Source organism: Pelodiscus sinensis, chromosome 2 (genome assembly GCF_052426305.1).
Source record: "Pelodiscus sinensis isolate ZL-2025 chromosome 2, ASM5242630v1, whole genome shotgun sequence".
Taxonomy (NCBI): domain Eukaryota; kingdom Metazoa; phylum Chordata; order Testudines; family Trionychidae; genus Pelodiscus; species Pelodiscus sinensis.
In genome coordinates, this window is record NC_143053.1 from 189,685,035 (window position 1) to 189,711,485 (window position 26,451).

A 26,451-nucleotide genomic window follows, 5' to 3' on the forward strand; every position below is an offset into this window, starting at 1 on the left:
TTAAATTCTTGACTGTATTCACAACAATGAGTAACCTAAACGTTCACAGATATAAGCAGCACCCAGATCCCTATTAGAGTATAGTAATAACTTACAAAGTGATTAGACAGTCACATGCTTTGCCACAGCCTTTGGAATAGGGTGATGGGTTAGTACCTAACTTGTGGGGGGGAAATATATCCCCAAACACAGGAGTGTTCAGAGCAACATTCCTTCACTTGACCTGTATTAGGGAGCTGATATAATCCTTGCTGCTTAGAAGAAGTGCCAGAAGCTAATTCCATTTGGCAAAAAGAAAGTGGGGAGAATGCATGTGAAATTGAAATCTATACCCACATATTGTACACATTGGCTTTTACCACTTCATCTTTCACAGCTTGCAACTCCCCTTTTGTGTAACTGAAATTAGTTGAAGTATACACATTCAGATTTCAGAACTCAGTAAAGCTGTACATTCTGAAATGTTTTCTTGGAAATAAGAATGACAAGGTAGAAGCAAGATGTAAGAAAGGATGGGATGAGCAGCAAGCCAACTCCTGAATGAAAGGAGAGCTGTGAGATTAGCCAATAGCACTGTTGACTGGGTAGTGCCAAAGCTCTATTAAATGGGGAAACATATGGTGGGGCAGCGTCTATAACATGTGACAAGCTGAAAAAGTCATCACTATTTGTGCAGGCATTTTGTGGAAAAGCATCATGGGTATTGTTTCATAGTGAAATAGCATCTTATTACATAGACTGCAGCTGTACTAAGTATGTAGTGTTTAGGATGGGATTGAAAGTTAAGCATAGAAATCAAACTCTTGCCATGGAATGATCATTGTGTTTAATATTTTGAGTTGAAGGCACATGCATCTTGTTGGACTGAGAGACCCGTTTTGATATCTGGTCCGTCTTTTAAGGCTAATGAAACCCAAGAACTTACAAAGACCTTTAAAGAATTTTTTCCCTGCAATGGATCACTTCTTTGAGTCTAGGATTTTAGATAATGTTATATCCTCTATTAAGACTGTGGACAATAGGGTTATGGTCATAGATCACTTTAATTTACAGATAAGGTATGAGAGAAGCTAAGATGGAGTGCAGGAATGGGAATTTGGGGCTAAATCTGATGTGTTTGATTATTTTAAAATGAACTAATTTAAAGTTGCAAAAATTATCCATTTTCAAAATATTAAATATAGCAGTGAAAATAGATTGTGTGTGTTAAACTGCTTTTTTTTCTTTCTAGGTACGCTCTACAATCAGTGACTTTGCTGTATTTCTGACCATAGTGATCATGGTTCTGATTGATTGGCTTGTTGGAGTTCCTTCTCCTAAACTACATGTTCCTGAGAAGTTTGAAGTAAGAAATAAATTTTTGTCCATTTAAAAAGGTTTACATGATCTGCAATTTCATGAATAGTTGTATAGTGAAAAATGAAAAAAAATTGCTGTTACATGTGGAAAAAAATAATATTTTGTGTTTGCAAAGAAATACTATAATATGCCTTTTTTTTCCCATGCTGATTTTTCTCTGGATTGATTATATTTTTAATTTCTGCATTTTCTGCTCTGGGTCCAGTTCTCATATGGTAAAGGAAGTTAATGGAGATCCTAGCTACTATGTGGTGTATCTCAGCTGTCAGCATGAACTCTTTTCAGTAGAGATGTTTAAAAGCCAAGGAAAATGGAAAGTGTTATTTTGTCATGCTACTTTTTTCCCACCTAAACCACAGTCTCATGCAGAACCGGTCTTAGGGCAGTAGTCTGGGGCTGCAATTTTCAAAGGCCGCCAACAGAGCCAGTTTTAAGGCTGAGCCATGACTGCAATTCAGTCTGACCTCCCGAATTACTCCCCGACGTTTGCTTGTTTGCTTGTTTTTGGCTCGACAGATTTTCTAAATAGCAGCGTGTGTGGCTTTTTTTCTCCACAACATTTTTTAAAGATCTCAATTTTCTTCCAACGTGAAATGAAAACAAAGAGCCACCAATTGGTTAGGACTGGCTCTGTTCTCATGTAACTTAATTATAGTAATACACATCTAGCAGTTTTTTGCGCCACTCCTTCTGTTCACTAAGTAAATGCATTTTAGGCTTAATTATTAGTAATATCCTTAAGTACCCCTTTTGCAGATGACTTAGAACTTACTAGTTATCAAATCAGTGGGTGAACTATATGTGGCATTTATGTTGGCCTGAAAATTAATTGGGGGTAATTACCAAACTTCTTAAAATTGGTAATTTTGATCATGCAGCAGGCTCTAACATCTTAAGTAAGCGATCACCCCAGTTGGGAGACTCATGATGGTTTTCACCTTCCTCTGCACTGTTGTTGATGTGGCATTGGAAAAAAAACAACTTGACACCCAAACTGCAAAAGCATAGTTGGTAAATGGCACCTCCTCAAGAATGTCTTTCATAAATTGAATATGCTAGTAAGAGAGACAAAGCGGAGGATTTATAATACTTTGATGGCCAAGATTTTGTCTTGTGGAACCAAAACATGGCTTCTCAATGTCAAAATTAGAAAAAAGTTGATGTCATTTGAATGAAGCTTTTCCAAAAGATTTGAAACTACCAAATGGACAAATTCAGGTCAAATGAAGAGATCCATTTTTCTAACTAAATGTGTCCCACTACCTCAGACTGTCGCCCAACATTCAAATGGTATAGTCATCTGCTCCAAGCATACCAACTTCCCTATGAGAAACATCTTAGGCTTTCCATCAATAAAGCAAGATCAAAAAGGCCACCAGAAGACTTAAAATCTGGTTGGTTGGCATCAACAGATAACTGTCCTTCATGTGCCTTTCTACCATGTAGCCCTTGGAATTGGCACAGGACAGAGAATGCTGGAGGCATATAATGCATTTGGTGGCCTCCATGTTGTTCAAGTGGCAGCATGAGAATTAACATAATGTAACCTAACCGCATTCAAGCCATTTTCATTAATTGTAGTACTTGAATCCTTTTTTAATACCTTTTAAAAGTCTTATAATGAGTTCACCTGTTTCTTATAGCTAGCCTTACAGTTATTGACTTTCATTCCTATTACTCAAATTTGTTTTCTAGCCCACTCGAAAAGACAGGGGATGGCTCATAGATCCTCTTGGAGGTAATCCTTGGTGGACACTACTAGTAGCTGCTATTCCTGCATTACTTTGTACAATTCTCATTTTCATGGACCAGCAAATCACAGCCGTAATCATAAACAGAAAGGAGCATAAGTTGAAGGTAATAGTTAGCTTTTCTCCATTTTCTGATATATTCTGAACTCATTTGTAAGCATGTAAGTTAACTTATTGCAAAGAAAACTTGTTCAATGTTCAAGCTACATAAAAGTAAATAGTGTAGGTCTTTGAAATTTAAAACTAGTTGTTGCAGCTACTGAATGACTTGTTCATATTGAGTAACATATAACACATGGCTACTAAAGTGGTGGGCATGCTAGAAAACTATCCAAGGTGTGTTTTTTTTTTTTTTTTTTTTTTTTTTTTTTTTAAGTAATTTAGTACAGAACTGTAAGTGTATAATAACTCTTTTATGTGCTACAAGTCTTTGCAGGGAACTCATTTCTTTATTTGACTTTGCAGAAAGGCTGTGGCTATCATCTTGATCTGCTCATGGTTGGTGTTATGCTGGGGATATGTTCCATAATGGGCTTACCTTGGTTTGTGGCTGCAACTGTACTGTCTATAAGTCACGTCAATAGCCTAAAAGTAGAATCTGAATGCTCTGCCCCAGGAGAGCAACCTAAGTTCTTGGGAATCCGGGAGCAGCGAGTGACGGGGTTAATGATATTTGTTCTGATGGGCATGTCTGTGTTCATGACCTCTGTTTTAAAGGTAAGAGGAGATGCTTGCTCCAAAACACACCATGCTTATATTTTAATATCATTATTTACTATTTGATAATATAAGCAAATTTAACATACTAATTAAAATAAATCTACTTTAATTATAGAGTCATCTTTATGTAAATTGATGTTTAAAATTGTTTAATAGAAATAATACAGGAGGAGAGAGTAAAAAGGACATCTGAGAAGATAAGCAATGAGTGTTCATTGCTTATAACCCCTATCTCAAATCTTTGATCACTTAAGTTTCTCTTTTCTGATTAGTTATTTTTCAGCTTTCCAGGCTGAGGTTAACTTGTGACAGGTCTGTGCCCCATACCCAGCGAAGGTAGTGAAGGAAGAGAGAATATACGATAGCTCTATACACCTGCGGGGTTTCATGTTTCTCAGTTATTTACATATATTTTGTTCTCACTATACACAGAATATTGAGTTGTACATCTACCAGTCTTGCAAACTCACTTTGGCATTAGAGCATCAACCTCAATCTTTTCTCTACAATGCATCATCATTCGTAATAAAAAATGTACAGGTCAAATTCAGTTCTCAATCTTCATATGCATTGTCTCTAAATTTTCTCTCACTGATTACTATGATAGAGATGGCCATGAATTTTTCAATGAAACCAAAACATTTCACTGAAGTCTATCAGTTTTGATGAAAATGAGAGCGAGAAAAAGACTGCTACCCAGAATTATTGATAGCCTGATTGATAGGAAACTTGCCTGGTATATGGGAGAACCTGACTCAGGCAGAGAAGTGACTTTCACTTGTGTCTCCCACATCCCAGGTGAGTTTTCTAGTAGCAATGTCTGTGACTTTTTTTCTCCGCAACATTTTTGAAAGGTCTCAGTTTTATTCCAATGCAAAATGAAAACAAATATCAAAACCTCAGTATTTTTCACAAAACAGAATTCTTGTTTTCTGATCAGCCTATTCATATGGTTGTGTGATTGTAACTGGTTGGAATTTAATAAATAAATGAATTCAATTGATGCACAATTTGAGCAGAATCAAGCTTCTCTTAGCTGTGTTGATTCTGTAGGATTAAAAGAATGGAGAAGTAAAAGTTTTCATCACTGAAATAATCAATATACATCAGTAGTGAAAATAGCGTAAAACTTCTTACAGGTATTGTCCTGTTGCAATCCCGGTCGCTGCTAGCTCTCTAAATAGCTCCCTGCTAGCATTTGCTGCAGCTTAGCCACCTCTTGCCAGAGCTACACACACCTCTGCTGTACACTCTGCATACGTGAAAATAACAGATAAGTTAAGATGCCATTTTTATGTACAGGCAGTCCCCGAGTTACGTACAAGATAGGGAATATAGGTTTGTTCTTAAGTTGAATTTGTACATAACTCGGAACTGGCTCCAGATTCAGCCGCTGCTGCTGAAACTGACCAGGGGCTGACTACAGGAAGCCCGAGGCAGAGTCGCTCTGCCCCCAGCTTCCTGGAATCAGCCACTGATCAGTTTCAACAGCGGCTGAATCTGGAGCCTGGGACAGAACAGCTGGGGTGTTGCCGGGTAGGTGTCCCCCCCCAGGACCAACCCGGCAGCACCCCAACTGCTCTACCCCAGGCGTCCACAACAAAAGCCTGGTCTGCGGGGGGGGGGGGGGGAGGTGCACTAGCTGTGCCCCCCTCCGCCCCCCCCAGCAGACCAGGGAGACCTGGAGCAAAGCCGCAGAGGCGGCCAGGTGTCCCTGGTCCGCTGGGGGGGGGGGTCTCCAGCAGACCAGGGAGACCCAGAGCAAAGCCTCAGAGGCGGCGGGGTCCCGCGCCTCTGCGGCTTTGCTTCTGTCTCCCTGATGTGCTGGGGGGGAGTCCCCCCAGCACAGAAGGGAGACCCGAGCAAAGCCGCATAGGCGGTGGGACCCTGCTGCCCGTGCGGCTTTGCTCCTTTGCCCCGGAGCAAAGCCGCACAGGCGGCGGAGTGCCCCGCCTCTGCGGCTTTGCTCCTGTCTCCCTGCTGTGTTGGGGGAGTCCCCCCCCCCCCCAGCACACCAGGGAGACCCGAGCAAAACCACACAGGCGGCGGGACCCCGCTACCCGTGCGGCTTTGCTCCTTTGCCCTGGAGCAAAGCTGCACAGGCGGCGGGGTCCCCCGCCTCTGCGGCTTTGCTCCTGTCTCCCTGCTGTGCAGACGAGAAAAGCCCTGTTCGTAAGTGCGGATCCGACATAAGTCGGATCTGCGTAAGTCGGGGACTGCCTGTAGTAATTTTTCATATAGATCCACACTTTTAAGTACTAGAGGTTGACCATGTGTTACAATAAATAATGGTCTTAAAGAACCATTGATTGGATTATAGGGAAACATCCAAACTGAGCAGTCTGACAATGGACCAAGAGGTCACTAAAAAGGCACTATCAATAGAAACATTCAAAAACTGATCCTCTCAAACTCTTAACCAAGTATTGTAGAGAAGTAAAGATGCAAAAGATTGCTAACAGGTATATAATGTTCCTTTCACATGTAATGCTTGATTCTTGTGAAACTCAGTTGTTCAAGTGACGGGGAGTCCTGTGGCACTTCACAGACTAATAGATTTATTGGAGCATTTGACGAAGTGGGTCTTTGCCCATGAAAGGTTATGCTCCAATAAATCTGTTGGGGTATGTCTACACTTGAAGCCTATTTCGGAATAGGGCTGCAAATGTAGGCATTTGGAATTGCAAATCAAGCCCGGGATTTAAATATCCCACGCTTGATTTGCATCTTCCCGGCCTGGCACCATTTTTTGAAATTTACAAGCCCGGAATAACTGCCTGTGTCTAAACACGGCAGTGAAACGGGTGTTCGAAATAAAGCCCTATTTCGAATTACCTGCTAAACCTCACTGCAGAAGGAATAACAGGTAGTTCGAAATAGGGCTTTATTTTGAACGCCCGTTTCACTGTTGCTTGTAGACGTGGGCAGTTATTCTGGGCTTGTAAATTTAAAAAAAAAATGGCACCTGGCCAGGAAGATGCGAAATAAGCGCGGGATATTTAAATCCCGGGCTTGATTTGCAATTTGAATGCCTACATTTGCAGCCCTATTCCGAAATAGGCTGCAAGTGTAGACCTACCCTTAGTCTATAAGGTGCCACGGGACTCCTCGTTGCTTTTGCAGATTCAGACTAACATGGCTACCCCTCTGTCAGTTGTTCAGTTTGTCAGTTGTTCAGTTGTCAGTTGTTCAGTTTCCACCTGCCTTTGGCTCCATGAAAACTATAATGAACTACCCCTTGTGCAATACTCCATCTGGTTTGCTTTTTAATCTAAATGGTTATTGTCTTTCCCTTTTGCTTCCACTTGGCTGTAGGGTATAGTGCTGTTTTTCAATGCATTGATGAAAAGCACATTTATTTCTTCATACCTGACTAAATGCAGTAGTAGTTCAAACACAATGAAATTTCTTAGTGAGTCTTTTTAATAGCAAATGTCCTCTCAAAGAGCAACCCCACCATTTATAATGAACGCGGCTGGGGGTACAGTTAATTATTCTGTGCTGTCTGGCAAGTTTCAGTAGAGGCCCATGTTACCTTTTTAAGATGCACATCTATATTCTGATAGTCTTCAAAGCATTTAGAACTTTTCAGTATAGTTCTCTGGAGAGCAAAGTCAAGCTTGACCTATATCTATAAAATACTCTTGAGAATATATGGGATATAAAGGCCTGATCCACAGCCCCATAAGTCACTGGAAAGACTTCCATTGTCTTTTGGAAACTTGAAGACAATTCTTTATCACAGCAAAACTTTGCATTGCATAGATTTTAGAGACCTTTCATTTCACTTACGTTAGCTCAATTAATGACCCAAAAGTAAATATCCTATTATGTGAAAGAAACTGGTGAAATCCATCCATTTCTTAGCAAATGGCTATCTGTATTACATGTACCAAATAAGTTGGTTTTAATTGGACTCAGGTTGCAATATTAGACAATTCAAGAATTGATTGGACATGCAGACTGAGTTACTTTCTTAATCCTGGAAGCAATCTCTTTAGAACAGATGGGGAGAACAGTCTTTTGAGTTGGGGGCTACTGACCCATAGGAAAAATCAAGTTGGGGACCACATGCAAGTGAAAAGCAAAAACAAAAACCCTCCCTGAACTGGCCCTCAAGTGAGAGAGAGGGGGAAAGGCACTCACTTCACTCCTACAACTTGGAATGCCAGAGTTTCTCCTTAGGGCTGGATTAACTCCTCTGAGGGCCTGGGGTTAGTGGAATTTGAATTTAGGCTCTGGATGGGGCCAAAAATGAAGGGTTCAGGGTGGAGGAGGGTGCTTCTGAGGAGTGGGCTGTCGGTGAGAATGCAGGGTCTGGGCAGGAGGTAGGGTGCAGGTATTGGGTCTGGAGGAGGATGAAGGAAATTGGGGTGCTTACTTAGTGTAGCTCTGTGGGTGGGAGAACATATGGATCTGTGCAGCACTGCACTTGCAAGCACCATTGCTCACATTGGCTGCAATTTCTGATTACTGGGAGGAAATCCAACAGGTGCCTGTGCTGCTGTTCCCTCAGACAGAGGGAGGGGGAATGGCAGTGCACAGGACCACTTTCCTCCCAGCCCCACACCTCAGCCAGGCCAAGGTGGCTGTGCAGGCACTTTAGTGCCTGCTCCACTCTGCATTCCCTTTGCAGTTGGAGGGGAGCCCAGAGCCTTATAGGCTGGATCAAGGGAAGCTGAGGGGGATGGATTCAGCCCAAGTGTTGTAGTTTCCCCATCCCTGCTCTAGAACCTGGTTGAAGAACAGTGGAAAGTCTGCCCTCTTCCTTGTTGCTACTATGTGCTGTATTTATTCTCTGAATAAATAAGACTTGAGATTCTATGTATGTCAATAGCACTTAAGGGAAGGGTCTGATTTTGTGCACCTGGGAGTGATGCAGGGCCAGGGCAGGAGTAAGTCTGTCTTGGCTCCACTGCTCCATCCTTGGGGCAGATGTCTGGCCACTCTCAGGGTGGGGCTCAAGCCCACAGCCCTGCACTGCAGATTCTGATGCCCTATCGCCTAGGCCACACCAGAATCCAGCCCACCTCCCCACTTTTGCCTGGTCCCTTATATCCTGCCTTCCTAATACAGGAGTCATCTCCATCCTGGAGTAAGCCTGTATTGGCTGTCCAGCCCCTCCCAGGGTCGGCGGGAGTCCAACCCACCATCCCACGCTCCCCTGGAAAATGCCTAACCTCCTCCTCCCGCCCTCCCCCACCCCGGCCTACCCTGGGAGTGGCCAAACATCCAACACAGGATAAGGGACCCACTCAGACATGAAGGTGGGGTGGGATGAGGGTTCTAGAGTGGCTTGGAGGATAGGGCATTCACCTGGGGGAGCACAGGGTAGCCAGCTTAAGTCCCACCCCCCTCCACCCACTCTGGGAGCAGCGAGAAAGCCAGTGTTTTAACTTTGTTTTTTTCCCCCCCCAGTTTATTCCAATGCCAGTTTTATATGGTGTCTTTCTTTACATGGGAGTATCTTCGCTAAGGGGCATCCAGGCAAGTTCTGTTTTTATTAAACAAGCTTATTGCCTTTTAAGAAACACTACTGCTGAAAGAACACTAAATTTCAGTTGTCTTTGACTGGAATATCCTTTCTGTTAATAGAAAATATACCAGGTGCTTAGGGTAAAATTGGAAATATGACCTGAATTCAGTTGCTTTGCATCTGAAAGAAACTTTAAAATGTCATTTTATTGAAGTGTAAGTAAAAGTACAATGTATTGTCTGTCAGATTAGGATGTACTGAGCATTAAGTCTAGATAATTGCTCTTCCTTAACACTTAAATTCTGATCTGTTCTTTCACCAGGCAATTGATGCACAATATTGATATCCATTTTCTAAAAGCCCAAGCAAATAGTGACTTACATATAATATATACTATATTAATGTATTTCATGTATAGGTTTTTAAATGAAGGAATCTTATTTTCAGTATCCCCCATGTCTTTAATTATCCTGTTAATGTCTTCGTGGATAAAATCATTAACTGAGGATGACTTTCTTTTCATAGTTTTTTGACCGTATAAAATTGTTTGGAATGCCTGCCAAACATCAACCTGATTTGATCTACCTACGTTATGTACCACTCTGGAAGGTTCATGTCTTCACAGTTGTTCAGCTCACCTGTCTAGTTCTTTTGTGGGTGATTAAAGCCTCTGCAGCTGCTGTTGTTTTCCCTATGATGGTAAGTTCTTTCCCTGCATCTTTGGGAATGTATTCATTTTCCAAAAGGGTCTGTAGATTAATGCATTTATTCAGGATTTTTTGGCTGAATTAAAAAAAGGTTTTTAGTAAAAAAACTTCCTTCTTGAAAGCAAACTATAATTTCTCCCTTTAAAATAAGCATCATATTTAATTGAATAGCTGGAGCCTTGGTTAAAAAAAAAGGTTTACGGTAGTTATCTCAATAGTCCCGTCTGTTCTTTTACTAGTGAGTCGGATCTATTTTTATGAAGTTATGATGTGATAACCTCTGAATGCATAGAAAAATATTCTGTCCTTAGTTTAAGAAGCTTATAAAATAAAAAATTTATACACTAATATGTTTCTAAAGGATACAATTCTTATTTTCTGTAAGGTTCTAGCATTAGTGTTCATTCGTAAGCTCATGGACTTGTGTTTCACCAACCGAGAGCTTAGTTGGTTGGATGACCTTATGCCAGAAAGTAAGAAGAAAAAAGAAGATGACAAAAAGAAAAGGGCAAAAGAGGTAAGATTACAAAAGACCAAAAGTGAGTTGAAAATTGCTAGAGGAAACTGCATTAGAAAATATAAGCAAATAGCCAAGTATTTAGAAGTTGGTGATGTAATTGTCATGAAATGTTTAAAAAAAAAATAGCTTACATTAAATTCATATGGATTTTTATACCTAAGGTAATCAACATTTGGAATTATCTGCCTTTGGTGTTACAGCCAGAATCTGTGTTGTTAGGATTCAAGTGAATGGGATAGTTTTATAAAAATACCAGTGGTATGGGATTTGATACCTAATTGTGGTTCAGTAGATTGTCCAAATTTAGCATCAGAAGCAGTGTCTGCCATGACCTACTGGTTGTGCTGGGATTTTCACCATTCTCTAGAGATGTAAGGTGACACCCTGGCCCTATTGACCTTAATGACAGAAGTCCATTGACTTTGTCCGTGCTAGGATTTTACTCACTGTATGTGACAGGGTGATAGTTAAAACAGAATAGTGGATCCTTATTTACCAATAATGTTGCCTGTATAATTTTCCCCATAAAGGTTTCAGCTCAAGTAGCTGTCTCATAAGCAGTTCCCTTTTGAATAGTTCATTAGAGGTTCTTATTCACCTTAAACATTATTTAGCTGAGGGAATGAGAGGGAAAGAAAAATACCTTAGAGAAGTTCCCTCTGCCACCACAGTATACAAAGGTAATTTTTCCTACTGAATTGGGGAAAATGTGTAATACTAGTTGGCTTTGGCTCCTTGATTTTTTTCTGCTTATGTAATTTTATGAATGTCATGCATATGACCTACAGGAAGCAGAGCGAATGCTTCAGACAGTAGACAGTGAAACTGTACGTCTTCCATATGAAGGAGGAAATGTCTTGGAGATTCCTGTAAAAGCCCTAAAATACAGGTATGATACAATTTATTTATTTTTTAATTTGGGGTTTTTAAATAGTATTTATATGTAATATTTATATTTTTCCTTTAAATAAAAATTATTGAATGAACAAGTTTACATTTAAGTTTGTGACTCAGCTAGCTAGCTGTGAGGGATTGGGGAATGAGAAAGAATTAAAGCAAATCTTGCCTTTTATGATATAGGGGCTTGTGTGTCCTTTTTTTTTTTTTTTTTTTTTTTTTTTTTTAATTGCATCTTAATCATTCATTCACATAACCATCTTGAACAGATCAGATGACTCAGTTTCGACCAGCTGTTCACAGCGTGAAGAAGCTGTTTTGGTCAGTTCTTGTCTATAGAATGTTTGTGTGTTCCCGTGCATGGCTAATGTTCTGAAATGTTAGATGTCCTTTAATTATAATTAACTAATAGTTAAGCCATATGTTTACCAGCTGCTTTGATTTAGAAGGTTGGAGTCTAAAACTGTTTTTTGCCAATCATAATTTTTATACCTCTTTAATTTTTAGTGTGCATATATATATATATATATATATATAATTAAATATATATTCAGATTATTAAACTGGAATCAGAGCAATTAAAATAACATACTCTCTACTTGGATAAATTATTTGTTTTCTCTTGTGGAGAATTTTACGTTATTCTCCACTGTCTTACACGTGAATCATATCTGAAGAAAGAGGGTTTGAAACACTATTGTCCTGATAAGCTAATGTTTCTAGCCCACTTGTACAGGTATAAATAGATCCAATAAGGTGCATGCTAGTGGAGAATGAGTTAGCGTGTCTACACTTGTGGTGGGATTGAATGGGGAAAAGTGGCAAACGTGACTTAACTAAGGTACTGTGTGGTGTCTATATAAAGACTTGTCCAAGGATGGTGGAATAAAAACTAGTTTTTTATAAAATCAAGATTTTTATAGGCTATTTAGCAAATATCACCTGATTTCAAATGCTGGTTCAGCAGAAAAAAGTTGATAGTTTAGTCTTCATACTTCATAATATATGTCCACTTCCACCTCAGTTCATTTATCAAATTCAGAATAATAGTCTAAGCTTTCTCCCCTGATAATTTCCTGGGGATAATTTAGATAAATTTTAATATCTGAAAGAGTCAGTCTTTATTTAAAAATAAAGTATGACTTCTTATAATTCCTGACCAACTCATAATGGATTTTTGAAAGATTATAGGGAAAAATGTTTGAGAGAATGAAGTATCTAATTCATAAGACAGTTGGGGAGGATTATTCCTGCATTCCACCCCACAGCATTCCTGTGTGCCACATTGACATCTCCTTCTGTTGCAGGGACTCTCTGCAGCTCTGCCCAAACTTCTCCATATCATGGGAGAAAAGTCTGTCAGGATATCAACATGTTAAACTTCATTGGGAGGCTGGGTGGAGATTAGACATGGCATGAATTATGTGCAGTTGTTTGATCTACAGACAATTGCAAAGGTACATGAAGCTATGGGTATGTTAAATGGATGCCAGGGGCTCAATGTGCCCCTTTCCCCTCCTTTTGGTTTTCTGATTCTTTCCCCAAATCAGTAGGATTCTGGCTCTTGATGTCTAAAACATTTCCTGAAATTTTGGAATTGATGGAATGCTATGTTCAAAAGTTACTGTGTTACACAAGGTAGAAAGATAGAAAAACAGAAAAATTACATCTCTCCATCTCCTATCAAAAAGTTATAGACTGCTACAACAACACCCAGGATTTGATAGTCTAAATTTCTGTTTAACTGCATTGTGATGATTATTACTTACATAGCCACAAATGACATTTTAAGTGATAACAGAAGGCAGTACTGACATAAGAAATATGGGTGACAAAGTTAATGCTTTTGCAAAGTATCGAGTACTAACCAGAAAGTATGTTTGTTCTTCAGCATTGATCCCTCAGTTGTAAACATATCAGATGAAATGGCCAAAACTGCACAATGGAAGGCTCTTTCCATGAATACAGAGAATGCCAAAGTAACCAGAGCTAACCTGAGGTAGCTATAATTACCCACTTACACATTTTCTAACTGCAGTTTTGTTTGTGTACAGTATATTGTTTTAAAAATGTATTTTCTATACCTTGAAGATATGTGGAAGAAATTATATTGATCTCTTACTCTCAAGTGTCCCTTGAGATTCAGAAAACCTTCTTTCTTGGTGATCTTTACCTAGAGATTATACAGTAACTAATGTCAACCTTCTATGAATCCTTTTAATTTAAATGTAAAAAGTATTGTCTCATATATTACAAGATATTCCAGCTTGCTTGATACCTGTATGCTAATCTGAAAAGGAACTACATTACTAAAAGTTTTCTTGGCATGTGTTCGTAAAGGACCTGAGTATCAGAAGGGTCTGAGAACTGAAGATGCTCTATACATCTGAAAATAAGACTGGGAAGCTAGTGTCTAGCCCCCAGTATCAGTAAAAACGACCTCTTCTGGCTTCCTTCAGTCCATAGGTGTCCCTTTTCTTTGGTCCAGTCTCCTGCACTCAGGATAGAATGAGGAATTGATATATGAGCTATTGCATCACCTGTATACTCCCCATAGATTTTCTGATCATGGAGATGGAAGGTGTAGAGAAATCCTCAAGGGAAGAATCCACTGGCTTTCTGACAGCTTCGTTCTGCTCTAGGACCCATCCCTGTTAGTTTATTCTCTATTTTCTAATTCCTACCTGTCTTCAATAACCAAAATTTGTGTCTAATTTTAAAGTTTCAATGGAAAAAAGTTTATTTCAAATGCGAGAAAACTAATGAAATGATATGTTGGAAATGTTAGGGCCAAAAGCAGATATGAATTTTCTCATTGGACTTGCATGCATCACGATGGCCAACAACCTCTTTGTCATAAGGATTTTGTTTTCATTGCTGGGAGTAAGTGCCTAATAAAAACCAGGGATGTTAAATTTTGATAATCAACTAATCTAGTAGTGGATGGAATTTCCATCGATTACTCAATTAGTCGATAAGGGGAGCATTTGCTGTCCCGCTGCGCCTCTCACTTTGAAATGTACAAGAACCATCTGCGGGAAGAGGCACAGCAGGACTGCTTAAGTCCCTGCTCCTGTGCCTCTTCCTTTGAAATGTACAAGAGCTGCCTGCAGGCGGCTGTTGTACATTTCAAAGGGAGAGGTGCAGCAGTTAGGGACACCTCTGCCTCCCTTGTCCCCCACGGAGATGGTGTTGTGGGGGAACCATCTTTTAAGCTGGCTCCCCCCAGCACCAGCTCCTGCTCCCTCTCCCCCCCGCCCTTGCTGCCTCTCTTAAGCTTATTGGGTAGTTGACAAGTTGCTTACATCCCTATTACAAACTACATGTGGAGTGATTCCTCCCAGTATCCTATCGCAGATTCTTCCTTGGTTGGATGAACTCAGTCAGGCTGAAGGGAGATAAAAACCCAGAGAGTGCTTAAAAGAAAAATGAGAGCTAACACAGCACACACCATTTAGATAGCTAGTGGCAGGCATTTTAAAATTCTTTGATGGTGTTCTGCCTCTGCCCTTGTCAAGAACTCTGTAAATGAGTTATCCCTCTGTAGAGAGTAACTCTTCAAGTTTCATGCTCTGTAAAAGGTTGACTCCTGAAAATTAATAGTTGACCATCTCTTTGGTAAGAGTAGATGACTTTCACACAAGCTCGCCTCTTTTTTCATCCTACAATCTTTTATGCAGTTCTTAGACAAATAGTTAAAATATATTTTGTTATTTACTGCTACCATTATCATATCCATGAGGACTCCATTGTCCTAGGCACTACACAAACACAGAACAAAAAGATGTAATCTAAGTACAAGACAAAAACAATATGGAGACTGACAGAAGAGGGAATATAAAGAAACAATGAGACAAGTATGCCTTAACGTAACAAGTAGTAGGCTCTGCACATCAGCAACCTAAAGTAAGTTTATTGTAGGCATTGCTTCAAAGGGACAGTTTGAAGGAGAGATTTGAAGAAGGGTAATGATGGAACTACAGAAGTTTAGGAGTTTTCATTAACATTTAAATGTCTAAGTATATATTTTTCTGCATTATCAGAGTTCACAAGAATCTTAATATTGGGTTTGGAATGTAAGAGCAAAATAGCAAGCAAATACAAGATTTTACTTATAGGTTTGTTTACTGGCTTCCTTTTTCAAACTAGTACTGTGTGCATAAGATTTTTATTATAAATTTACCCATATATATATATATATATATATATATATATATATATATATATATATATAAATCTCAAACTTTAGGGCTACGTCTACACAGCAGAGTTTTGCACAAAAACTTGCGGAGCGTCCACACTACAAGCCCATTCTTGCTCAAAAAAACTACAGTAAAGCGTAAGAACATAGTGCTTTTTGTGCAAGAGTTATTCCTCTCCCCACGAGGAATAAGTCTTTTTGCGCAAGAGCTCTTACGCAAAAAGGCATGTATAGACAGGCAACAGAAACCCCTATGGCTAAAATGACCATCAGAGATTTCTTGCGCAAGAGAGCGTCCACACTGCCATGGACGCTCTTGCACAAAAGCACATGGCAGTATGGACGTGTTCTTGTGCAAGAACTCTTGTGCAAAACAGTTCTTGCGCAAGAAGCCTGCAGTTTAGACGTAGCCTAGATGTTTGCTTGCTAAAGTTTGGAAGCATTTGGCTTAATCTTTTTGTCAATTTGTTAGAGACTATAAACCTTTGTCTTTGCTTTAAACAGCCCTGAGAAACCAGAAAGTGTGAAAATAAGCATGGAAGATTCATCTGTAATGAAGTATGTGGATGCTGAAACATCATTATAGAATGAAATCAAGAGGAATTATGAATGTGTGTTTGTATATGTATATATCACTGTAGAATATCATATCATTGAATGATGATTTTCATGTTTCTTTAAGAAGTATCACGTTTGACTGCAGTTATTAGCACTGTAGATACTATTGTGTATAATGAGATGTTCATACAAGTAAGATGAGTGGTAATCACTCCTCATATTTATTTTATTGAAAATTTTATTTTCTTTTTTTAAATAGGAAGATTGAGATGAATGCATATTCTTTTTGGTAATCAATATGTGCATAAATATCAAATCAGCTTTTGCTGATAATTATTGGTCCACATGACTTAGTATGTTGTAATACCTCTCTAACTTCTTGTACTACAGAATTGTGTTTTCACTGCAGCCAATTTCATTTGATATTATTTGCGGGGAAAACATAGAGTGTATTAGTTTCCATAGAACAAATGTTATTGTGCCATTACTGCATTTTTATTTTTATCCACGATATGATGATCTTTCCGGACTCTATCATTCATATTTCATGGGATTGGTCTTTCAACCATAAATTGTTATGTGATGTAGTCCTTAAAATATATATGTTGTTCAATGCCCCTTAAAATTTATTCTTCAAATGCTATTATATTACTCAATAGCAATACGGGTCCTCTTTAAATGTAGTTTTAATCTCAAATCAGTATTTGATATTTCTGGAAGCTCAATGTTTAAGTAATGTAAAATGGATCTCTAACAGAAATAAGTCAGTATGTATTTGGTTTGGTTGATAACTATTTATTAATGCTCATTACATTGTAGTCCTGAACTCTTAGAGAGATTCTCTTCTCTCTGTGCGTGCATAACTTCTGTTGAGATTAATGAAAGACACACATTCTGAGAGAGGAGATTGGAGCCTTTTCAGCATCTCTTGTCCTCCTCAGAATGTATTTTTTTCTTGAATCAGGTTTAATTCTTTTTTTGCTTTACAAAATGTTTGACTAACTTATCAGCAGTTGGTTATAATTCTGAATTAGCTTTATGACCAGTATTTTATGGATAACAAATTACTTTGGGTTTTGTGTTTACAGTTATGATCCTTTCCATTGTAAAGGGTATATTTGGTAGCATACTAACCTTGATTTTAAAAAAAATTGTTTTAGTTATTTTAATGGATATGAATCTTAATGATGTAAAACAAATTTGAGAGTTAATATTTGTATATTAAAGTAAATTTGTTTTATTGGGGCCCTTGGACTTTTAGATAGTTCACTGAGAATGATGTGTTCCAAGTTATTGTATTAGCATCTCTAACCCTTGCAATGTTTAGTGTGAGCATTTGAGGAAATGTAATTTTATGTAAAGATCAAGATCTTGATCACATTCCTGTTGTTTTCACTATTCATGTTCTTTGCCTTATTGTTGAGGTTTTTGTTTTATTTTCTCAAATGATTTATCTAAGTTTTGACCTGCCAACATCATTTGCTATGCCCATAATTATATATTTAAATACAAACTATATATATTAAAAATAAAGCGCTATTTTCATAAGGACTCTGCTTTGGCTTAACTTCAACAGATTTAGCAGAGTTAATATGTTTTATGTTTAATTGTATGCTTAAGAACTCATTTAACTTCAAAGGGAGCAGAATTAAGCCAAGGCAGTGTTTTTGAAAATCACTCAAAATGGAGTTGGGTGCTGTCGAGCTCTAATTTGGGGGTAAGGATAATTTTACAATAAAACTAAAAACCGTAAGTCGGTATTGGTGGAAATGAGTGTAATTAACTTTTTAGTATAAACTTTACAGTAAAAGGGGATGGTAATCTATGTAAAGTTTAATCATGATATAGTAAAATAGTGCTGCTGAATTTAGGGTGAAATCTAGAAAAAAATATTTTTATATATAACCAACAATACAAAGCAGTATGAATAATGCTATGCAAACTGACATGACAATAATAGCTTAAGTCTCAGCAAAATCAAATAAGATCAGCACTATCAATTTAACTAATATTTAGTCAGGTACAGTATATGCATTCCTTCATTCCTGGATATCGGCATGGACTGTGTCTTAGCCTAAACATATAGGCTATGTCTATACTGGCGGGTTGTTGTGCCAGAAGTATGCAAATGAGGCTAAGTGTGGAATATCACCGAGCCTCATTTGTATACCGGAAGAGGCTCTTGCGCTAGAAGGAGCTGTCTACACTGCCCCTTCTTGCGCAAGAAAAACCCTCTTGCGCAATGTCGTTATTCCTGAAAATAATCAGCGTAGCGGCATTGCGCAAGAGGGTTTTTCTTGCGCAAGAAGTGGCAGTGTAGACAGCTCCTTCTAGTGCAAGAGCCTCTTCAGCAAAAATGGTGGCTCATTAGATATGCAAATGAGGCTCGGTGATATTTCATGCTTAGCTTCATTTGCATACTTCTGGCACAACAACCCACCAGTGTAGACATAGCCTTACTCTTTCAAGGAAAGTATATTTTTTCCTTTGGTTGAAATAAGATATAAATTAGAATTATGGCCATCTCTCCCAAATATTTCTCTCAAAGAATGAAGGCCAAGTTTGCAAGTCAACTTCTAGTTGTTATAATCTTTCTGATATACTCAAGAAGGAGAAAAAAAATCTCCAGTATACATAGCATTATCCACAGTGCTTTTTAAACTTGCTTGTCTTCCTTTACCATTTTATTTTTCCATGTCCACAGCTGCGCAACAGTTTCCAAAGACCCAAACTGACATCTGATGTCTTGAGATTTTTAACCCTTTAATGCTGGAGGTCAGAGTTTCGTGACACTGACCATTTTGTATCTGGTTTCCATTGCCAAAAGGTTAATATCTTTTGGCTACTTTACAGGAAGTGGGTATTTTCCCATTTTAAGTAAATTTGAAATTCTCTTAGTATCACAGTATTCCTTTGATTCTGTTGAATAATGTAAATAATTATTCAGTGCCAGAAATACTATGACTTGCAAATTTGTTTACATTTTGTTCCAATGTTTTAATTAATAATGGGGTAGTCTCACTTTTTTTTAAACCACTGGACATCAAAATCACCTGGTATTATATGCATAAAAACCCACTGGCAACTTATGTTTAAGTAATTTACTGCTTGTTTTGTATTTGTATAAATGTTCTTTTCTTCTCTTCATTAAAAAAAATCATGTATAGTGTTAAAGTAATATAGCAAAGGACACCATTTCCTTGATATAGATAGTTCCCTTAATAGGTGTGAATGAGCAGTGATAATTACTGTGCACTGATTGATCTTGGGATAAAACTTAAAATTAAGTCAATATTTTTTCCATTCTAACAGTAGAATAAAATGAACAGCCCTGCACTTTTGTTAGATGCCTTGTTTGCCAGGGATAAAGCTTAATGCTACTGTGTATCTGGCTGCAGAGCCACCTCAGGAAATCCCTCTTTTGATCCTTTTTAATTTATTTATAAAGATGTATGTTTACATAAAATATAGGTCTTAATTTTGACCACACAATTCAAATATCTTCTTAAACGTGTCATTTACAAAGCAGTCCTTTTTAAACTTGCTTTACAAAAAATCATTTTTACTAGTTTTTCTTCTGTATTACAAGAAATATATTTTTAATTCTGTTTTAGATGTGCCCAAATTAATTATTCTTTCCTCTCTATTTTAATATATAATTTCTAAAAGTAAAAAATGCAAAATGTTCCAGGTTGCCAAATTTATCCCAAAACTTGTAGAACAGAATTCAGAGCACTAGCATTTTTTCCAGCCAAATGTGTGATTTCTCTTATGTTTAGGAAGACCTCTCCCAGTATCCTTCACTTGAGATGCAGTTATCAATGTATACAGAAGTTTTCTAATATTTGCCCTTTTCAAAGGCAGGTTTTAAGTGCTATAAAATATAACTCTAATAAGTAAGTTTAATGTAACAGAGCCTGTAGCATTATAAAGGGTTATATATTGTACATACATTCTGTAAATGCATAACATAAATTGATTGGTTCATATTGTTTTAAATTCACAACCATAGAATGTTTAGGCCATTAACGCCACATATAATTTGCTTTTGTTTCATATGATTAGTAATTTAATTTTTTTAAATTACTCACCAAGGTCACATTATTTAGCATAGTACTAGCGTGGCTTGTTTATATCAACAATAATTTAAAAAAAATAAATTTAAGACTATAGGTGCACAGTCTATGAAAAAGTAGTGTTCTGAATGCAAAACAAATTTGCCTAGTGATTTTAATTAAAAGTGAAATTTATTTTGTAACTTTATAACTTACTAAAATTGTCACCTATAGGAAAAACTTGTAGTTGGAATTGATATTAACCTGAAGTCTTTTTCATATTGAATTTAGTACATATTGACACTTTATTTGGCGTTCTTGGAGTATTGCCAAACATCCAGCGTTTTTCTAAATAGTGACTTATTAATAAGAGATGACATGGCATTATAACCATATTTTTCCTTTTTTGTTGATACATAGTTGACATTGTTTTTATGTGTCTTCCAATGTTCAGCCCATTTAACTGAACAATTTTTAAAATTTTAGTATTCATTTTATTTGGTCACTTGAAATGTAGTTACATACAGTACAGTTCCAGCTTTTTATGACTGCTTTTCTAAATAAAACAGTGATGCTTTTACTTTTATAATAAAACCCAAAGCCAGTTAAACTTTATTCCAAATGTAGAAACAATGTTTTAAGTTTATATGAAGTACACAAAATTCTGACTTCTCTAATGTAAAAGATCCAACCTTTGTAATTTGTTTGTGATTAGAAAAGTTATTTTTTGTAATGTTTCAAAAAGTTGACAAAAGCAATAAAAATCTACTGAACTCAATTAAATGTTTTAGTTTCTGTTTCCATGCAAATATGTAAATGTCAAGTACAGGATTAATGGCATTGCCAATTAAACTATTCTGCTTTATCCCCCTCTCTGGTAAAGAACATACAGCCTTGAAAAATCATGTATTGACTCTTAACATTTGCAGTAACTGACTTTTCTGATTCATTGGTAATGTCTACTTAGTTTGTCTGCACATTAAAATTATTCTAGAATTACTCTGTGCGCACACATTCTGGTATAGCTGTTATTTAAAGGTTAATGTAGCGAATCCCCATGTGTAGACCAGCAATAAGTATTTGAGCAAATAATCTATATCTCTTGTGCTGTAAATGTGCCACAATTAGTCTATTTTGTGACAGTATGACAGAATGATTCTGTAAGTAATTCAATGTTTGACTCCTAATCAGATTTAGACATTTCCCAAATTATGAGTAGTAGTTGAGAAATAGGATTAGTTGCTTTAAAAAGGAAACAACCAAAATTTCCAGCCAAATTACTAAGACGACTGGGGCTTCAATGGAAGGGAGATTCCTTCTGATTTACTGTGTACCATAAATGTCAATGAAATTATTAAAAGCACACACCACCGTCTTCCATTGTAAAGACCTTTTAATTCGTGTGTCTATAAATTTGAAGGCCTCTGTAGATGGCGAAAGAAAATATTTCTGCCCAGTGTAAAGGGTGGTAAAAAAAATCTTTGTGCAAAGTTTGAGTTTCAGGTCCTGTAAGCCACTCATTTCAACTCCAGATTGTTTTAACGTTCGTCTCTTAAGGTTTAATAACTGCTCGAACTGAATCGTGTGGACATTTTAAAGAAGGTAATTCCTTATGGTCCGAGAGACTAGCTGTATTTAAAGGCAATAATTGGACAGGCGAGAGTGTGTTTGAGAGGACCCCTTTGGGGCGCAGTCCAGCTGAGTGGGGTTTTTGTGCCATGGTTCAGCCGGGGTCGCAGCGTTTTTCCAGGGGCGAGGAGGGACGCAGCGGTCGCTGCAAACCACCGGCCCCGGGGCCTGTCCCCCCGCTCCAAGCTCTCTGCGCGCCAAGGCTGCTTCGCTCCTGGGATGCTCCTGGCGGCAGCCGCTGCCCTACATCGCTCCCCCCTCCCCTTCCCTCCCCGCGCCTTCTCCCCCGCTCCAGCAGAGTGACTCCCCTACCCACCCCGCCGGCTTTGCTTGGCCGAGGTCTACTCCTGAGCGTTGCTGTAGCCCTGGCAACAGCGGCAGCGTTTAGGCGTCTCTATGGCGGCCGGCACCATGTAGCATGGAGGCCAGCGATTGGGCGGAGGACCCGGTCTCGTCGAAGAAGGTGCGATCTGATTGGCTGCGAGGCTGTCAGTTGATCAAAAACAAACTCCCGGGTTTGTGGCAAGAGGAGCGGGTCCGGGGGGTGCCGGAACCGGGGTTTCCCCGAGGACTGAGCCCTCGCCGCCGCGCAGTGAGCAGGAGGGAGCCCGCTGGCCGCGTGGGGGGTAGGGACAGGGGCGCTGGGGCCCCGCCACAGGCGCGTAGCAGGATCCCCGCTCCCCCTCACAGCGGGCTGTGCCGAGGCGCGGGGCACCCGGAGGCCGGTGAGCCTGGGCTCGCAGGGAAGCTGGCGCGTCCCAGAACAGGGAGGTCGCTGCCCCTCTCCCTGCTGTTTGCGGGCCCTGCCCCCCGGGTCCAGACGCGCCCGCTCAGACCGGGCTGGGAGAAGAGCCATTGGACCCAGGCTACAAGTGAACATCGGGGACAATTAATGAAACCACAGGGAGGGCAGTGAGGCCAAAGGTTGGAAATCAGGGATCCGGACGGGGCAGGCAGCAGAAAGCCCCAGTCAGCATCAGCCGCTTCTCCAAGGCCTTTGGTGTAGTGGACACTACCCAGAGGTCTGATTGGATAAGGGATGCCCTGCCGTTCTGAGGGGGTGGCACCAGAGGGATTCCCTTCAGTTCTGAGCCCCATCTCACCAGAGATGTGTTTATAAGTTTGAAAGAAGGAGAAGGACTTGGAGAGGTTGATTAAATAGGCACGGTTTCCATATAGCATTTCCTGTTAGGCTGGAAAAAGCAGCAGGAAAAATAGCAGTCTGATCATTTTTTTGCAAAGAAATTTAAGCATAGTTGCAGAATGGTGGATTCCACTATGAGAACTGGGGAGATTGCTTTGGAAAGGCAAAGAACTAGACGTGCCATGAGCATATTGTTTTGTTATGGGAAATCACTAGTCCTGTTTAGGCTTAGTCCTTTGTGGCTGTTAATACTTCCATGTCTCACAAGAGTGTTGAGTCTTCAGCAATGTTTGTACAACACTTTGGAGTCGTTTGACAGAAGAAAGGGTTTAGAACGGGTGCCATATAAAAAGAAATTAAAAAGTCTAGGACTTTTCAGCTTAGAAAAGATGAGACTGAGGGGAGTGGGATATGATAGAGGTCAATAAAATCATGTCTGGTTTGGAGACCATGAATAAGGAATAGTTACTTATTCCCATAACACACAAACTAAGAGTCACTAAAAGAAATTAATAGTTAGCAGGTTTAAAACAAACAAAAGGAAGCAATACACACAACACACAGTCAACCTGTGCAACTCCTTGCCAGAGGATGTTGTGAAGGCCAGGATTTTAACAAGGGTTCAAAAAAGAGCTAGATAAATTCACAGAAAATAGGTCCATCAATGGCTATTAGCAGGATGGGCAGGAATGGTGTCTGTAGCCTCAGTTTATCAGAAACTGGGAATGAGTGACAGGAAAGGGATTACTGGTTCTGTTCATTCCCTCTGGGCATGGGCTAAGGAGCAGTGAGCTCAGAGTGCGGAAGTATTTTTGATACTTCCTGTGTCAGGCTTCATGCTTTTTTTCTAACCTTTGGACATTGTATTTGTATTTTGCTAATTTATTACTTTAGAAAAAAATATATTCACTGTTATACATTAAAAATGCCAGCTGTACCACACTTTGTCTTTTTGTTTGCATTTAATAACTAATTCAAAATTAAGATTCTTATATGTTTGTCATTGTGATGGTTCATATTGTCAAAGTTCTTTGATGTCTACACCATGGTGCTTGCCATCTGTAAATATAAAAGGAAAATGTGTACATGTATCAGGTTGGCAAGGAAGAAAAATAAATCCTTTTGTGATAATAATAGCTATAGGAGATGGTAGAAAAAATAGTGTTCTGTATACTTTGAAGTAATGATTTTCAGACAGGCAGCCATGATCACAAAAGAGAAATAATACAATACAATAACAAAGGCAAATAAGATACTGTCAAGACTCTCTCAAATCATCTGTTCAGTTCTCTTTTAATTTCTATTCCTTCCTATTTTGAGCCCAACCCCTATAATGAACTTACAACTTCCTGAGATGTACTGACTGTCTTCGTTAAGTAAGTTTGGGCCTGTACATTTATTGCCAAAGTTTATATCTCTGTAAACTGGAAAAAAAGTTGGACTTGTATTCAGAGCAGAACTGGGTATTCCTTTAATGAGCTCTAACTTTTTGTCAAGGTGGACTGATTTAAATCAAGGCGATTTAAATCAAGATTAAATCACCAAAAAAAATTGATACAAACACAATAGTATTTATATTTTATTAAACTAAGTCTTAATTGTTACATAAATGTTTTTACATTTGCAACTGCAGGAGTCTCCTGAGTTGCTAACTGACAGATATCCTTAAACTTTTATTAAATTTTCAAATTTTATTAACTCTAACAGACAAGTCCCTAGAACACTAAATGTACCAGATCCTTAAAACTTCTACAATTAGCTCTTATCATCCCCTATCCCACTGTCATTTCTGATGCAGATCTGATTCCAAGTTACTAAAAATACTAAGACTGAGTGTGCTTACAGTGCACTTAATTTTGGAGTAAGTCCCACTTGAACAAGTATAGGATGTGGTTCCGTTGGGAAAGCTTAGTTACGCTGAAGTAAAATAGGGAATAGACTCATGGCATCACCATTATTGTCTGTGACCATGATGTTCCAATGTCAGAGGTATGTATTATGCAATATGAAATAAGAACATGACACTCAGTGGTAACTGACAACTCTAGATTTCTCTGACACTAGCTTTCTGTACTGTACATTTGGGTGACAGATTCTAAATCTACTTAACTAATTAAATAAGCCATAAGCTAAAGCTTACTTATACTAAAAGGCATAGAGAGAATCTTGAAGAATGATGCATTTCAAAGTTGATCTACATTGTTCTTCAAACATATCCCCATCTTCATCCACATCATTTTGTCCCAATAAGCAGTTTCCCTTATGATGATTCTGTCTTGCAGCAAGGCCCTGCATCATCATCTTGCACTGCTTACACTTGGCACGTTTTCCTTTTTTACCCAAGGAACACATTTTTTTCAAAATATTCTGAGGGCCTCTTTCACACTCAGAAGCCATGACAATTTTTCTGTGGCAAGAGTGAAAAGGAATATAGGAAGCTGTGTGCACACAGAATGCCTTCCCCTTTGTTTTCCATCCATTCCATATTCCTGTCTATGCTGACTCTGTCCTTTTCTTTATATTATGTCGCTGTCTTTAGACAATGTCTTAACTGAGGGTACGTCTAGACTACAGGGTTTTGTCGACGGAAGTTTTGTCGACAGATACTGTCGACAAAACTTCTGTCGACATAGAGCGTCTAGACACATTCAGTTATGTCGACAGAAGGTGTTATGCCTCATAAAATGAGGTTTACCAGCGTCGACAAAACTGCTGAGTTCTGTCGACGTTATGTCGACAGAACTCAGCCGGAGTGTAGACGCAGGTATAGTTTTGTCGACAAAAGACCACTTTTGTCGACAAAACTCAGTAGTCTAGACACACCCTAACTCTGCCATGCTTGGCCACATAAACAAAGAACAAAACCAGTTCTGTCCAGCCTGTTTGTGTCTTTGCACATATTATTGTTCTGAGAAACAGAAATTGAAAGACAGGATTTTCAAAAACCTAGAGCTGATTGTTAGCCTGGTCAGATTAGAGCCATTAATTCATTTTAATTAAACTGTAAGTGTAGGAGTAGCATGTTTGTAATAAGATTTAATTGCAACTGTTTCGTTTTAAAAGATAAATTTAGTATTTTATTTAGTGATGTTAGATAGCGATTAATTTAATAATCATGTAACTGAATCAAATTTTAGCAGTTATACGATTATTTAGTAGTCCCTGTAGATGGGACCAGCAGCCAGTGCATTCCTGGTCTCACTTCTGTGGAGCCCCCTTCCAGCCCACACTATTTCCTCTGTATCAGAGGCAGCAGCACGGGGTGGCAGGCAGGAGCGAGTCTGAGAGGGGAGCTGGTTTAAAAACTAGATCTGAGTGCAGAATGGCTCCCACCTGCTGCCCCGCTGCCTCTGATACAGGGGTAGCAGTAGCTCCTGTCTGTGATGAGCCTGGGCCCACCACAAAGAGAGGCTGCTCCGTGGTGGCAGCCTTTG

General features: G+C 38.9%; 2 protein-coding genes across 13 annotated transcripts in view; both read left to right on the forward strand.

Moving 5' to 3' along the window:
• The window catches only part of SLC4A7 (solute carrier family 4 member 7), a 203,775-nt gene extending 185,445 nt beyond the window's left edge, over positions 1-18,330 (forward strand). For 4 of the 10 annotated variants that reach the window (XM_075921990.2, XM_075921995.2, XM_075921996.2 and 1 more), the window contains 9 exons: positions 1,232-1,345; positions 3,055-3,216; positions 3,576-3,827; positions 9,249-9,317; positions 9,832-10,005; positions 10,399-10,530; positions 11,322-11,422; positions 13,322-13,429; positions 16,136-18,328. In XM_075921990.2, the coding sequence (XP_075778105.1) occupies positions 1,232-1,345; positions 3,055-3,216; positions 3,576-3,827; positions 9,249-9,317; positions 9,832-10,005; positions 10,399-10,530; positions 11,322-11,422; positions 13,322-13,429; positions 16,136-16,217 (1,194 nt within the window). In that variant the 3' untranslated portion in view covers positions 16,218-18,328. Of the gene's footprint in view, positions 1-1,231; positions 1,346-3,054; positions 3,217-3,575; positions 3,828-9,248; positions 9,318-9,831; positions 10,006-10,398; positions 10,531-11,321; positions 11,423-11,699; positions 11,752-13,321; positions 13,430-16,135 lie in introns of all 10 variants that reach the window. The other 6 variants (XM_075921994.2, XM_075921999.2, XM_075921993.2 and 3 more) reach the window with 5 other exon arrangements.
• Positions 18,331-18,451: 121 nt separating this feature from the next.
• The window catches only part of NEK10 (NIMA related kinase 10), a 200,924-nt gene continuing 192,924 nt past the window's right edge, over positions 18,452-26,451 (forward strand). For all 3 annotated transcript variants that reach the window (XM_014579152.4, XM_089776619.1, XM_025190296.3), the window contains exon 1: positions 18,452-22,465. The gene's annotated coding sequence lies outside the window, so the exon portion shown is untranslated. The remainder of the gene's footprint in view (positions 22,466-26,451) is intronic.